The sequence below is a fragment of the Ctenopharyngodon idella genome, chromosome 6, assembly GCF_019924925.1.
Source record: "Ctenopharyngodon idella isolate HZGC_01 chromosome 6, HZGC01, whole genome shotgun sequence".
Lineage (NCBI taxonomy): Eukaryota > Metazoa > Chordata > Actinopteri > Cypriniformes > Xenocyprididae > Ctenopharyngodon > Ctenopharyngodon idella.
Genome location: NC_067225.1, coordinates 2,683,392 through 2,697,571, shown reverse-complemented (window position 1 = coordinate 2,697,571; position 14,180 = coordinate 2,683,392). Strand labels below are relative to the sequence as shown.

The window sequence follows — 14,180 nt, the reverse complement described above, 5'->3', positions numbered from 1 at the left end:
TTTTTGGAAGCAAAACCGATACAGAGCGGTTGAACGCGTCACGTCTAAATACTTCAACATTTAAAATTGTTCAGAACTCTTCGATATTTTTTTTTTTCTTTTTTTTTTTCCTCTTCTCACTTTTCATTTACCACTGAATTAATGTCTTTTAAAATCTTATGGCCATTTTTAATTATTAATAAACCTGGCCTTTACATAACTGACCCCAAATTTCAGTGCTTAAGTTCCAAGATGGTTGACTAGTCATCCAACAACTAACTAGCCATTAATTAGTGATGTTGATTAGTGATATAATTTTTTTTTCTGTGCTTTTAAATGGAGACTCGTATGACAAATGATTATTGCCCTGTGAGTCCAAAAGTTTCATTTGAAGCACTTCAATCTGCATCCAAAGTGTGTATAGGGTGTTGTGCAGCTTTTTTGGAGCCTTTCTTGACTCTAACAATTTAAATGCCAGAAAAGCCCATTACATTTTTTTCAGGGTTTATGCTACTTTAGAATAACTATATATTGCCATCTAAATTGAATGCTTATAATTGGTGCAGTCCATGGTGAACAAATTGGTGTCATGTTTAAAAATATTGTTTTCAAACAAATGTTCTTTTCATTTTATATAATCTTTATCAGATTCAAAATTGCTTATAATAATTTTGGTTTTTGAAATTTTTTTTTTTTTTTTTTTTTTTTGTCAGAGATCAAGTACACTGCTAATTAACCTATTTAATGCTGTATGTCTGACAGAAGCACAGTGCTTGTGTATTTTTACTCACAGGAACACAGAAATCAGCCGTTTAAATCTCATCAGAATAGAATGTTGAAAATCTGGTGCTGCTCAAATGATTCACACTGATCAGATCAGGGCAGTGTGTTTGTTTAATGTAACTTGTTTAACGCATTCAACTTTTTGAAACGTAATTTATATAGAGTCATGTCCCTCTCTCCCTCTGGAATGTGGTGTGTTGTGTTTGGTTTCGCCTCTGCCCTGGGCAGATACATAATCAACAGTCTGAAAACACACACACACCCATTGTTGTGGAGTTATGCATGTGTGTGTGTTTTGGTATGTCTTTCTGCAACCAGTTTAGTCCTGCATTAGTTTTCACCTCACTAGTAAAGTGTGAATGTGCGTTTGTGTGTGTGAGAGAATGTAATTACTTTAGCACACACACTTTGAGTGAATGTAATGCTCATCTTCTTTGTGTGACCCATGAGTATTGAGAAAATACTGCATCAAATCAGCCATCAATCAAGTGTGAAATAGCAGTGGGACTAGAGCTCTGTTCCAAAATGCATAAAGGCGTCACAGAAGGCAGCGTAAGGTCATGAGCCCTTCAGATGCCTGCTTTGGGCCAAATTTTTTAGGCAGTAACAGATACATTACCATTCAAAAGTTTGGGGTCAGTATGATATTTTTGAAAGAAATTAATACTTTTATTCATCAGGGACACATGAAATTAATCAAAACAAGTGACAGTAAAGACATTTATAATACAAAAAGATTTCTATTTTAAAAAAATGCTGCTCTTTTGAACTTTTTATTCTTCAAGGAATCCTGGAAAAATGTATCACAGTTCCCACAAAAGTACATCAAGTAGCACAACTGTTTTCAACATTGATAATCAGAAATGTTTTTTGAGTAGCAAATCAGCATGTTAGAATAGTTTCTGAAAGATCATGTGACACTGAAGACTGGAGTAATGATGCTGAAAATTCAGCTTTGATCACAGGAATAAATTGTAATATTTCACAATATTACTGTTTTTGTATCTCTTTAGAGAAGACAGTCGCATAATGCATTGCATCAAAATTAAAATATATCCAATACCAAATTCTACTAGTTTTTGTGTTCTGGGGTTTTCTGTACAGCCGTTCACAGGGATTGCTTTTATGCTAATAGTTAAAAGTCTGACTACATAAGACTGATATTTAAATAAGCTTAGCTCATGATGGCATAAAGATGTTGAATTAAATTACTTTTGATGTTTTTAAAGCTATAAATCCTCCAGCCAGGCTTTGTGTGTGTGTGTCTGTGTGAGAGTGTGTGTGAGATTGTGTCTGAAGTGTCTGACTGCTTGACATCAGGTTTTTAGCTCAGAGGAGAAAAAGTGAGTTTGCTAAGTGAATTGATGCCCGCCTGACTCTTTCCTCCTCCTTTTCTTCTGTTTCCTTTCTTCCTGCTGTGAGGTAGAGACTCTTCTGGATGGATTAAGACAGAAAGAAAAACAAAGAGAAAAGGGGAGGTGAAGAGAGAAAAGACAGATAGACAGAAAGAAAGAAAGGTTATTGATGTGTGCCTGGGCAGCTTCAGAACACACACACACACACACACACACACACACACACACACACACACACACACACACACACACACACGTACACGTACACATACACATTTACTTAGCTTTCTGAATGAGCACACATACCACAGACTGTTGTTTATATATACAGCGAAGACTAACCTAAACTCTAACCCTAAAAGAAAATTTCACAACATTTTATTCTGGAAGTAAACATTCCATTCAGAATCTCTATTTGTAATCGTAACATTTAGAATGAGTGGTCAGAACCCAAAAAAGTCAACATGATTTCAACTTTTAGAAACTTTTAATCTTCATCTTAAATGATTTAGTTCCATGACTCGCTTTGTGGGATGAGTAATTTATTCATTTCAAACAATACTCTACTAATACCACCTTTTCACAAATTAAATTTTGAACTTTATTGAAGAATTTCTTTAAATCTTTAAAATACTTCCAGACTGTTCAAAAGTTTGGGATCAGTAAGATTTTTATTTTTTTGAAAGAAATTATTACTTTTATTCAGCAAAGATGCATTAAATTGATCAAAAGTGAGAGTAAAATATTTATAATGTTATAAAAGATTTCTATTACAAATAAATGCTGTTCTTTTGAGCTTTCTATTCATTAAAGAATGCTGAATTTAAAATTCATCAGTTTCCAAAAGAATATCAAGCAGTACAACTGTTTTCAACACTGAATGGTAGTGTGTATATCACATGATTAACAGATACTTTAAGATGACATTCTGTTGGAAAATAACAAGAACAGTAAATTGGTTTTATAAGTATTGTAAATATGTGTTACCCTTTTCCCACTCACTAACTTTCATGTCCTTACATTACCCTTCCAGGGTTTCCTGCAATACAGTGACCTTGCTTTTCCGTTTTGGCATCCATGTAATAAATGGCCTTACTACTGTGTGTGTGTGTGTGTGTGTGTGTGTGTGTGTGTGTGTAAGACTTCCACTGATACTGTTTTAAGGAAAAACCCACCCTGACAGCCTGTCTTACCCAGGCATTGACTTTTTGGTGGAGTCCCTCTCTTAAACTCTCTCTGTTTGTCTGTTTCAGCCTCTCCAGATTGACGATGATTTCTGCGGGCAGGATTTTAACCAGCCTCTAGGGGGCACCAGCACTATCGAGGGCATTCCGCTCTTCATAGACAAAGATGATGGAATGACTTCGGTAGCTGCTTACGATTATCGCAGCAACACAGTGGTTTTTGCTGGAACACGCAACGGCCGAATGAAGAAGGTAAGAGTCGTGCAGTTCTAGATTTTATTGTTTTTTTTTTTGATACTCTCGAAGTTGTCATCTTTTTGTTCACTTAACTCGCTGTTGAACAGAAGAAGGTAGTTTGAAGAGGTTTATGATGCAACTCTTGGTGTTTTGTGTTCTAAATTTGTTTAAAGCTGCTATGATGAGGGAAAATTGTTGGTTAACCTTAAAAATTGCAAATGCTATTTTAATGTTGGTTTTAATGAAGCATGTTTTTATTCAGTGTTTGCTGATTAGATTCAGGTGTTGTGCTTGGGACTGTTCGTTTACTACAAGTAGTGTTTTAAACAGTCTATATGTGTTCAACAGACATTTAGAGATGATTTAGTAATTGCATTGTTACGCTGTGGTTTTCATTGTTTGTAGCTGATAATTTTCATTGTTATGATTTAGGCATTGCATTGTTGCGCTGTGGAAAGTGGTTTTCAGACCTCGGACGTCAACCACTAATGTTGACGTATAATTTGCATGGTTTCCCGATATATCGGCCAATATTTGAATTATCGGCATCGGTCAATAGAGTACTATTTCAATAGAGCATTATTTGTATTGCATTCTCCACTAGATTAATCACTTCTGCTTGTGTTATTCTTATTTGTAGGTCTTTTGTTGGTGTTTTAGATGCTTGAGAAACTGTGCAAATTGGCTGAAGTGTTCAAAAGTAAATGGTAGTTTGGCAACATGACTTATTTTTGCAGTTTTGAGGTGTGAAATGTGTAGTATGCATCAGGTGTTTGTGTGTATGATGAGCTCAGAATTCATCATGTGTGATTGTGTGTGTGTGTGCATGTGTGAGTGTGTGTGTTAGAGTCTCGCAGGAGTGGAAGGACTCACTGGAGCATCACATGATGGGTTCACTGAGATGTGAAATGGAGGACAGACTCTGTCCATCCCTGAGAGACTGACTGAAGATGTGAATGAAATATCCAGCAGCTTTATGTTATGTGTGTGACAGTCAGTCACAGAAGTGCTTTTATCACACAACGTCTACTGTGTGTCTTTCACTTTTGTTACTTTCGGGTTCATCTTTTTGTAGTGTTTAGGACCCAGAATGGAAAATAAAAAAATAATAACTAAGGCCCTCTTTATACCTGGTATCAAGATGCGTTTTCATAAATCGGATAAAACTGTGAAGTGGACGGCTCTATAATACAGGTGTAAACGGTGTAAAAAGTTTTCAGCTTGTCCACTTTCAACCACTTCCAGAGGTAGTTGAAAACACATTTGACTGGATTGATTTTGTAGTGTAGGCGCTCATGTGGTCAAATGTGTTTGAAAAGTCAAGAAAGTCCACCTACTTTCCGCCTACTGACCGAATGCGTAAACGTTATGGGAAGCGCGCTAGCCAGATGGGATTTCAACAAAATCAAGACATTAGAGAACAAAAACAAGTGGGGGAATACAAAGGAAAATAAATAGTTCAATACTTAAAAAGTTACAATTTATTTAAAAATTGTTCTGTAATGTAAGAGGTTTTTAAAACTTTGTTTTTAATGGAGGCAATATTTTGAAGTGATTATAATAGTAAACGTGTTTACAATATGGTTTAAATTTAAGATATCTTGCTTTGTAAATGTGATATTTTCCCATCATACAAATTAAGTTTAAGACATCATCTAGGTCCTTGTTGCTGAAATTTGAAGCCAATTCAGATCAGGCCCTTACACTAGTCTTAACCAGGCACAATGTCATCAAGCAACAAGCAATTGTATGCAGTTTTAATTCACGGTGAGACCATTTCTTTAGAGCCACATAACTGTATATATTAAACTTTTTGAAAGTGTAATGTTGCGATTGAGCTTTTTCATCTTTAGTGTGTCGCTGGTTAAGGCTGTTTTAGATGTTCGTGTGTGTCTGGAGTTGTTGAACCTGGATTAATCCTGCTGATCAGGAGCGTCGCAGCACGTCTGGGCATGAGTAACCCTTCTTGAGCTCTCCCGTCTGGGTTTACCGCGCTAGACGATTCAGTCTGGTCAAATCAACAACAGATGGACGAGCCAACTGGGCCACATACACAAACACACACACACACACTGCGGTCTAAACTCACAGTAAAGTCCGCCAGCCTCCCTCTCTCAGAGTAATAATGTTGTTAATTATGGCTCCATACAAAACTGCTGCTGCGTCTGTGAGCAGATTCCTCTGTTGAGCTTTTCCTGGCCTTGAGTGTCAATAGCAGGTGTGTGTTTGTCCTCTTTAATGACAGACCCTGAATTCAGTGTCCGATATAAAGCAAAACTAAAATAAATTTTGATTTTGAGTTGATGCACATTGTGTCATCAGACGCTAATCCTCAGGGTTGATTTAAGCTTAGCTGTTTTTAGAAGTTAAACATCCTGAAAGCTCTGGATTTGATCTACTGACCCACTGACCTGTTGACCTCTGTGACCCTCAACAGATGACAGTTTATTGAGACACTTGATCTTTCTCTCTCTCTGTCTCGCTCACTCTTTCTAATAATGTGCTAGTGGTTGAATGCTTGCATACATTTTAAATCACTGTTATTATTAGTGCCCTTTATTATTACTATCCCTCATACTTAAGTATTGAAGTTAAGTTCAGTTTATGCTCCAAACATTGATTTCTCAAATCATGTGACATGTATATTAAATTCACACACCTTTATCATCCAACAGTTCAGCTGTATTCCTGTATTTCTGTAACGAGCATCTTGAATGCAATGTTACTCGTTTTGGATAAAAGCATCTGCCAAATCTGTAATTGTGAAATGCATCAAAATTAAATGACGGCACTAGTAAAATGTTACTTACTTGACTTAGTAAAACAATAAAAGTTGGTAATTATAATAATAAAAGATGGATAAATGATGCATTGTGGGAATATCTGGGAATGCACAGGGTTGTACACACAGGTTTGTTTTGCTATCTTTGTGGGGACATTCCATAGGCGTAATGGTTTTTATACTGTACAAACTGTATTCTATCCCCCTACACTACCCTACTCCTAAACCTACCCATAACAGAAAACATTCTGCATTTTTACATTTTTAATAAAACATTGTTTAGTATGTTTTTAAAGCTATTTTAAATATGAGGACTCATGAAATGTCCTCATATTTCATGTTTACGGCGTAATACAAGTGTAATACCCATGTCATTATACAAATTTGTGTCCTCATAAATCACAACTCACTCACTCACACACACTTACTCACACACAGAGGAATTCTGTATTATCGCTCCTCTTACATTCAGTTCAAAGCGTTGGCTGTGATTTGAGCCGCGGAGGTTAATTACACACACGCGTGTGCGCATCACAGCTCTGCTGGTTGTTGCGTGTGTTATGCTGAGCTCTACATGTCTGTAATTAGTGTCTCAGCATGAGATCTGGCCGAGAACACACACACACACTCAGTCATGAACATGCCAATTCACTCTGACACGTTTCCCATTTAATGATTATTATTGATTTATTATTACTCAGATTCATCAGTGTAGATTAGGTGTTGACTGATTATTACAGATGGCACTGGGTGCATTGTGACAATCAGCGTCTGTTCATCTGTTGTTTTGCATTGTTTTTGTGGATGATGTGTGTGTTGGGCGTTATACACTACAGTTCAAATGCTTGGGGTCAGTAAGATTTTTTTTTTATAATTAATACTTTTATTCAGCAAGGATGCATTAAATTGACAATAAAGGCATTCATGATGTTACAAAATTTTCTAATTCAAATAAATACTGTTCTTTTGAACTTTCTATTTAAAGAGGACTGAAAAAAATCTGAAGCAGCACAACTGTTTTTAACATTTATAATAATCAGAAATGTTTCTTGAGCAGCAAATCAGCATATGGAATGATTTCTGAAGGATCATGTGACACTGAAGACTGGAGTAATGATGCTGAAAATTTAGCTTTGATTACAGGATTAGAAATTACAGTTTACAATATATTCATATAGAAAACAGTTTTTTTTTTTTTTTCAAATTGTAATAATATTTCACAATATTACTGTTTTTACTGTGTTTTTAATCAAATAAATGCAGCCTTGATGAGCACAGAGACTTCTTTCAAAGCATTAAAATAATCTTACTGACCCTAAAGGAAATCCCATTGCAAACAGACTTTTGGCACAACTGTGTTGACTTCTATGTGATTTACATGCCTGGGAACCAGTGAATATTGACCAGCTGTCAGTGTCATGAAGAGACTGTTTCATGAACCAATTACAGTTTTATGTGACATTTATGCTTTCACTTATAGACATCGTTGTAGTGAATTAAATTTTTTTTTTTTTTTTTTTACTGTGATTTTTTTTTTAAGTGATTGTCAATGTCAATAGTTCAAATGTCAGTGAGATGTGATTAGCTTTTTAGCTGTATAATATGGTAAAAGTGGAAAGATTTAAAGAGTGATGACCTCTGATAGAGGCACTTTGTTCTTTGAATTTCTAATTGAAACTTTAAAGAAAGAAAGTATAGTTTTTATCCCCTCTGTTGGTAATGAACTTGACTGTTCAAGAGTGTTCGGTTTCAGTGTTGATTGTGTATCATAAGTGCAGATTGCCAAAAACAATACTTAAATGTAGTAATGAAGTACAATCACTTCAGCATTTTCCCCCGCTGGATCTCTGACAGCCGTCAGGCTCATTGTGTCGTCGATTATGTTTCATGATGTAGGATGTAAATCAATTACAGACTCCATGAACTAGAGGAGCTTTAAGAATGAATAAATGAGAAGATCATCTCTGTTAATGCTCCGTTTCCTCAGATCGTCTTTTCATTTACAATAGCGTTTCTTCTCCAGTACTGACGTTCAGATCATTGATTGACACACACACACACACACACACACACACACACACACACACACACACACACACACACACACAAAGCAAAATTACGTCAGAGACATGCAACACACTGCCAATCATGCAGTTTTAAGTCTATGAATTCAGTCTAAAGAGGTCAGTGGTCAGTCTGTGAACTTTACATCCTCTGCTGGTTAAACATCTTTTCTCTGTTCACTTTAACTTTGGTGTGCAGTTTCGTTGGCTTTGCAGCAGACCTCGCGGCTGTCTTGTGTTCAGATGCTTAAAAATGTAAGTGGATGGAATTGGATGCGTAGACTGCCGTCTGTGTGTGTAAATGTGTGCACGACAGTCACATGGTGATCATATGCCACTGGAAGCTCCTGTTAGATCATTCCCACGGTCATGTCCTAAACATACACACGGATGCCTCGGGACCATCTCACAAAGAGCACAGTGTTCATCACCTCAAACTCACACACACACAAAGCACAAAGACACATCTGTCTGTCTGTGAGTGTGTGTGAGTGTTGTGTTAGGACTAACCACACAAACACATGCACATTCCTCTTTGACCTTTAAATATATTCAGTTTTTCTGTCTGTGGTCAGAGAGAGTGAGACAGGACGGGTGAGTTATAAAGAGAGAAAGCTTGTCATCTTTTCTGATGTGCTGAAATATTCATGACATGCTGCTCTGAGAGCTTTTAAATCTCTCTCTCACACACACACATGCATACGCACACACACACACAGGTTTGTTTTTGTGAATTGTGGGGACATTCCATAGGCGTAATGGTTTTTATACTGTACAAACCGTATTTTCTATTGCCCTACACCAACCCTACACCTAAACCTACCCATCACAGGAAACTGTGCACATTTTTACTTTCTCAAAAAAACTCATTCTGTATGATGTATAAGCCTTTTGAAAAATGGGGTAATGTCCTCATAAGTCACCCTCTCCTTGTAATGCCTATGTCATACCCATGTCATTATACAAATTTGTGTCCTGATATGTCACAAAAACACAAACACACACACACACACACACACACACACACACACACACACACACACACACACACACACACACACACACAGTTGTCTCTGTGATGCTCAGGTTGGTCTTTTCGTGCAGTAGGTGTGAGAAATAACTTAATGTCTGAGTAGATCACATGATCTTCATCAATGAGACATGTTTTAATTTTAAATTAAGGCTTATTTACAGATTTTTTTCGAGGGCTGTAAGGTCAGCATGAAAAAGTAAACACAGACTTTATTTGAAAAAAATAAGGCACACTTTTTGTGAATGATTCGTTAGTGACATTTATAAAGATATATTGTTTGTTGTTAAACACTTTTAGTACCGCCTTATTTTTTTCATTGCATCTAATTTCTTTTTCTCTCTATTATTTTATTATTATTTATTTTTTGTACTAAAGGATGTCACATTATTTCATGCTCTAGTTTAGGGATTCCCAAACCTTGTTTTCCTCCCTTTGATGTGAAATATTTTCTTGAAGTCCCCACTAAGATTTTGAGTTAATATTTCAGTAATTTATCAATGCTTTTGCATGTTCGTGATTGGTTAATGGTCACATGACATAAAGGTAAACAAATGAAATATTTAATCTTTTTTATTAGGTGTTTTATCTTGATTTTCCAACATTTTTGTGATATAATTAATTATTAGCTTTTCATCAACTCACAAACCCCCTACATTAAAGGGACAATATGTAAGATTTATATATTTTGTTGACTTGTGTACTTATATTATCCCAGAAGTTTCCAAGAATGTTTAAATCCAGAGAAATAAGCAATTTTAACCTGGACACGGACTGTCTGTGCGTTGCCTATCAGTGACGTCATGCCTGCGTTACCCTCGATTTTCCGGTTTTATTTTGTAAAAACCATGGAAACACCAAAGATGCTTTAATATATTACATGTTTTATTAGACAACGGAACAACTGTTTGGTTACATTTATAGACAGAAAACTAATCATTTTTATATAGCTCAACACGTTTAGTCTTATTGTTTAAATCTGGAAGCTTAAATCTGGAATCTGAGGCAAGGTTTTTCACCTTGCCTCAGAGAAGAACACTATTTTGTCAAGTAGCTAACATAGCATAATCAGATGCAGCTTTATTTTTAGTAACAGCAATACAGCATTTTCTCTGTCATACAATGTTTTAAAATGAATTGCATGCCATTTATCAACAAAAGCCATCCAGAATTTATTAATATGATATTCTAATATCGATCTAGCTTACTGCAGTGCCTCATAGCAGCCGAGTAACGTTATAACATCATTTTCAACTCACTCAAATGTATCTATATGATAAAACAGCGGTGCTTTACCCCACATACGCTTGACTGGAAGAAGCAGAAGCGGCGACTGTGGCATAATAAAAGTTCCGCTCCTTCCGAGGCATGTGTCACACTCGACTGTTTTGAATCGGTGACCTCTAGCGGCGAAAAATTTACATAGTGTGCCTTTAATAAATAATAAATTATAATAAATAAATGTATCAATAAATAATTATCAAAAATATATTTACATGGCTCTCTGTAATACTTAATAGCATATTTCTTTGTATTCTTTGCATTGAGGTCCATCTGTGATGTTCAGATAATAAACCTCTCTTCATAGGCTTGTTTAATGCAGTGCGACGCATCTGTCCATCTCTGTGTGTTTCTTCATCATTGTGTTTCTATGGTAACTTCAGGGATTCTTCAGTTGTCTTCAATCTCTTCAGGTGAAATGAAATCCCACCTCACACACACTGAAACACGCTCGCCTTGGGTTTAATAACACACACTGCATGTAAAGATTTCCCCAGCTGTTCTGACATTTTAATCAGTGCGAATGTGTCCAGGTGTTTCTCTGAGGTGTGTGTTATTGTAACAGTGTCAGAATGAAGCTATTGAAGTGTGTGAGCGCTACAGAAGTGCAGCGACTGCAGCTTTACCAGCCTGTTAATTAGCTGCATGTGTGTGGAAATTAGGGTTTAGTGGGAAAATGCCACAGCAGCAAAGCGTGTCCTGCTTTATTAGACCATCGCCGGCTTTGTTTTTTGACTCGGTGTGTGTCTCGTGGGGCTGCAGTCACACTCAATTCTGTCTGAACGCAAGCGCTTATTAGACTGAGAGCCAAACACTAGATCTACAGATACAAGAGTGCTTTTTCAAGTGCATGTGAATTTGAGCTTTCTAAACACTCTCTCACATCCCATAAATGTAAAAACAGAGCGCTGTACTTTACCTGCAGTCTCAGCAGTGTAACGGGTCACTGAACTGACTTTAATCATAATGAATGTGTCTTGCCCAGCGAGAGGTTTATATTTCAGGATTAACCTTAATTAAATATTAATGCATAAGTGTGCGTGTTACTGAGCTTCACCGCAATCAATATCTGGATCTGAAACCGGAACCACAGTCGGATTATAGTGCAACCTTTTTATTTCTGAATGATGTCTGTGCAGTACAGAGGTTGTGCATTACAATGGTTTTACCATGATTAATATTAATATAGAATTCAGCTCATTCAATCATATTTTAGCGGCAGAAATATCTGTTTTATAAAGCGTTGAGGATGTGAAGCTCCTCTTTCAGATGAAGCGCACTCATCCAGTCCATTGACAAGTGACTGAGTGACTCTCTCTGTTCGAGAGCGCAGTACATCACGTGAAGGACTATATAAGCACGCTCAGCATGTTCAAACATTGTTCGTTGGGCTCATTTTTCTGGCGTGATTATCGAGGGTCTGCCGGCGATGGATGTGCTTTGAGTGTTCAGGAGGAGCAGTTCGGTGCCACTGACTGAATGTTAAATCCATAGTTTCATTGGAGAGCAGCCGTCTGCGCTGGCAGACCCACGGAGCCGTACATCAGGGCCAAAAGTAGCATCTGACGGAGCGCAGCGGTCAAGGCCAGCCGAGAATGAGTTCAGTGAGGGATAAAAGAGGATTTACTGTGTGTGTGTGTGTGTGTGTGTGTGTGTGTGTGTGTGTGTGTGTGTGTGTGTGTGTGTGTGTGTGCGCGCGTGTGTGTGCGTGTGCGTGTGCGTGGGTGGGTGTGTGTGTGTGTGTGTGTGTCGTTTGGGGGTGATTCTTTATCTTGTTCTGTTTGAAGAACTGAAACTGAAAAAAGCTAAATGATTAAAGGAATAGTTCACTCAAAAATGAAAATACTGTCATTTGCACTATTCAAACTATTCGTTTTCTAAATGACATTTGAATTACAGTTTTTAGCACTGAATGTCTGTGATTTTACGTGTATACTGCACGATATTGAAGAAAAATGCGATAATTTGTTAGATAATGCGATATGCACTATGATCATGCTTTAAGTGTGTAAAATACATTTAAATTATATTTAAATATATTTAAAAACTGAAAATGATATAACCAGCATGCACGTTTCACATTCTTTTGGTGAGAAGAAAGCATCCCTACAACTTCTGAAAGTGAACAGCAGTGTTTTATTGTAGCATTACATAAAAAGTAGGGCTGTCAACGTTAACGCATTAACGCATGCGATTAATTCAAAATCCTTAACGCATTAAAATAATTTAATGCAAATAAATCACTGAAGCATATGAAATTGCGTCATTATCATAATTTACGTCACGCAGTTAGATGATCTTAAAAGTCCATGCTGATTAGGCAACATCAGAGATGGCAGAGAGAATAGAGTCTTGTTCATTCCAATGTCTGTTTCGCTTTAAAACACGAACTCTCTGTCATATTCTGTCATTGTATCTGAAGAGCGTGAGCCCACCCGCATCGCGCTGTTCCTGTCTGAACGGAACATCAAAACATCCCACCGCTGTATGGCCAGATGATATGAAATCTATGTTTCTCGGCTGGATAAAGCAAACCAGTGTCTCGCTAGTAAAGTTTTGATGGATGAGGATTGCAATCAAAGTAAAGACAATTGCGGTGACGTACAGGAGTTGGACATTAAGTATGCGTGAGTCCGTTGATGCGCAAACAAACAAATCATGTATGAGTGCTCTCGACGCACTGATCGCACATTGTATTTATGCACAGACACATTTCAGTACATTCACGTTTTCTTCACACACATTCAGGATAATGTTTTGATTTGTCCTGTGTATGTTGCTGTGTACTTTAGTATATATGCAGGTCAAGGCGGTTGGTTTAGGTTTTTTTGGATTCTCCATGTGGTCCTGTTCAGTATCTCAACTTGACTTGTTTAAAATGTAAACAAGCTCTTTGCTGTTGCACATACTGCACACTGTGAATTCTGAAACTTTTTTTTTATAGTTGCTTTGGTGTACATAAATGTATGAATTATATGGACTCATATCATTTGGTTATTTGGTGTCCTTTTGGAGTCTGCAAATGTTCTTTTTTGGAAAGACACCTGAATTTAGCTTAAAAAAAGCTGAAAAATACAGTTTTGTGAAAATCACACTTCAATCTGATGGTTTACTTTGCTGGATATAGGCAATGATGGCAAAATGGACGTGTTAAACAAGATAAATGGTGTATGCTTAATTTCACGTAAGCGTGCGATTAATCGCACAAAAGGGTGCGCGATTAATCGTGATTAAAAAATTTGAATCTATTGACAGCCCTAATAAAAAGTAAGTGTTATTTTAACGTCAGTGTAAACCAGGGGAGTTTAGGGTTTCGGGTAGGCCTACATTAGGTTTATTTAATAACAGAAATTGAATAATCAAATGTGAAAATAAAACACTGTCTTCACTGTGTGAATTAAATATACACTGATTCTTATTAAAGCTTCAAAAGTTATTTAGTCAAGAGCAGTGAGCGATTTTCACTTTTTTTGTTTGATTAACATT

At 36.7% G+C, this 14,180-nt stretch overlaps 1 protein-coding gene across 2 annotated transcripts in view; it reads left to right on the top strand.

Moving 5' to 3' along the window:
- plxna1b (plexin A1b) overlaps positions 1 to 14,180 on the top strand; it is a 137,444-nt gene that overhangs the window by 28,436 nt on the left and 94,828 nt on the right. For both annotated transcript variants that reach the window (XM_051896889.1, XM_051896890.1), the window contains exon 3: positions 3,371 to 3,553. In XM_051896889.1, coding sequence (XP_051752849.1) covers positions 3,371 to 3,553 — 183 coding nt within the window. The remainder of the gene's footprint in view (positions 1 to 3,370; positions 3,554 to 14,180) is intronic.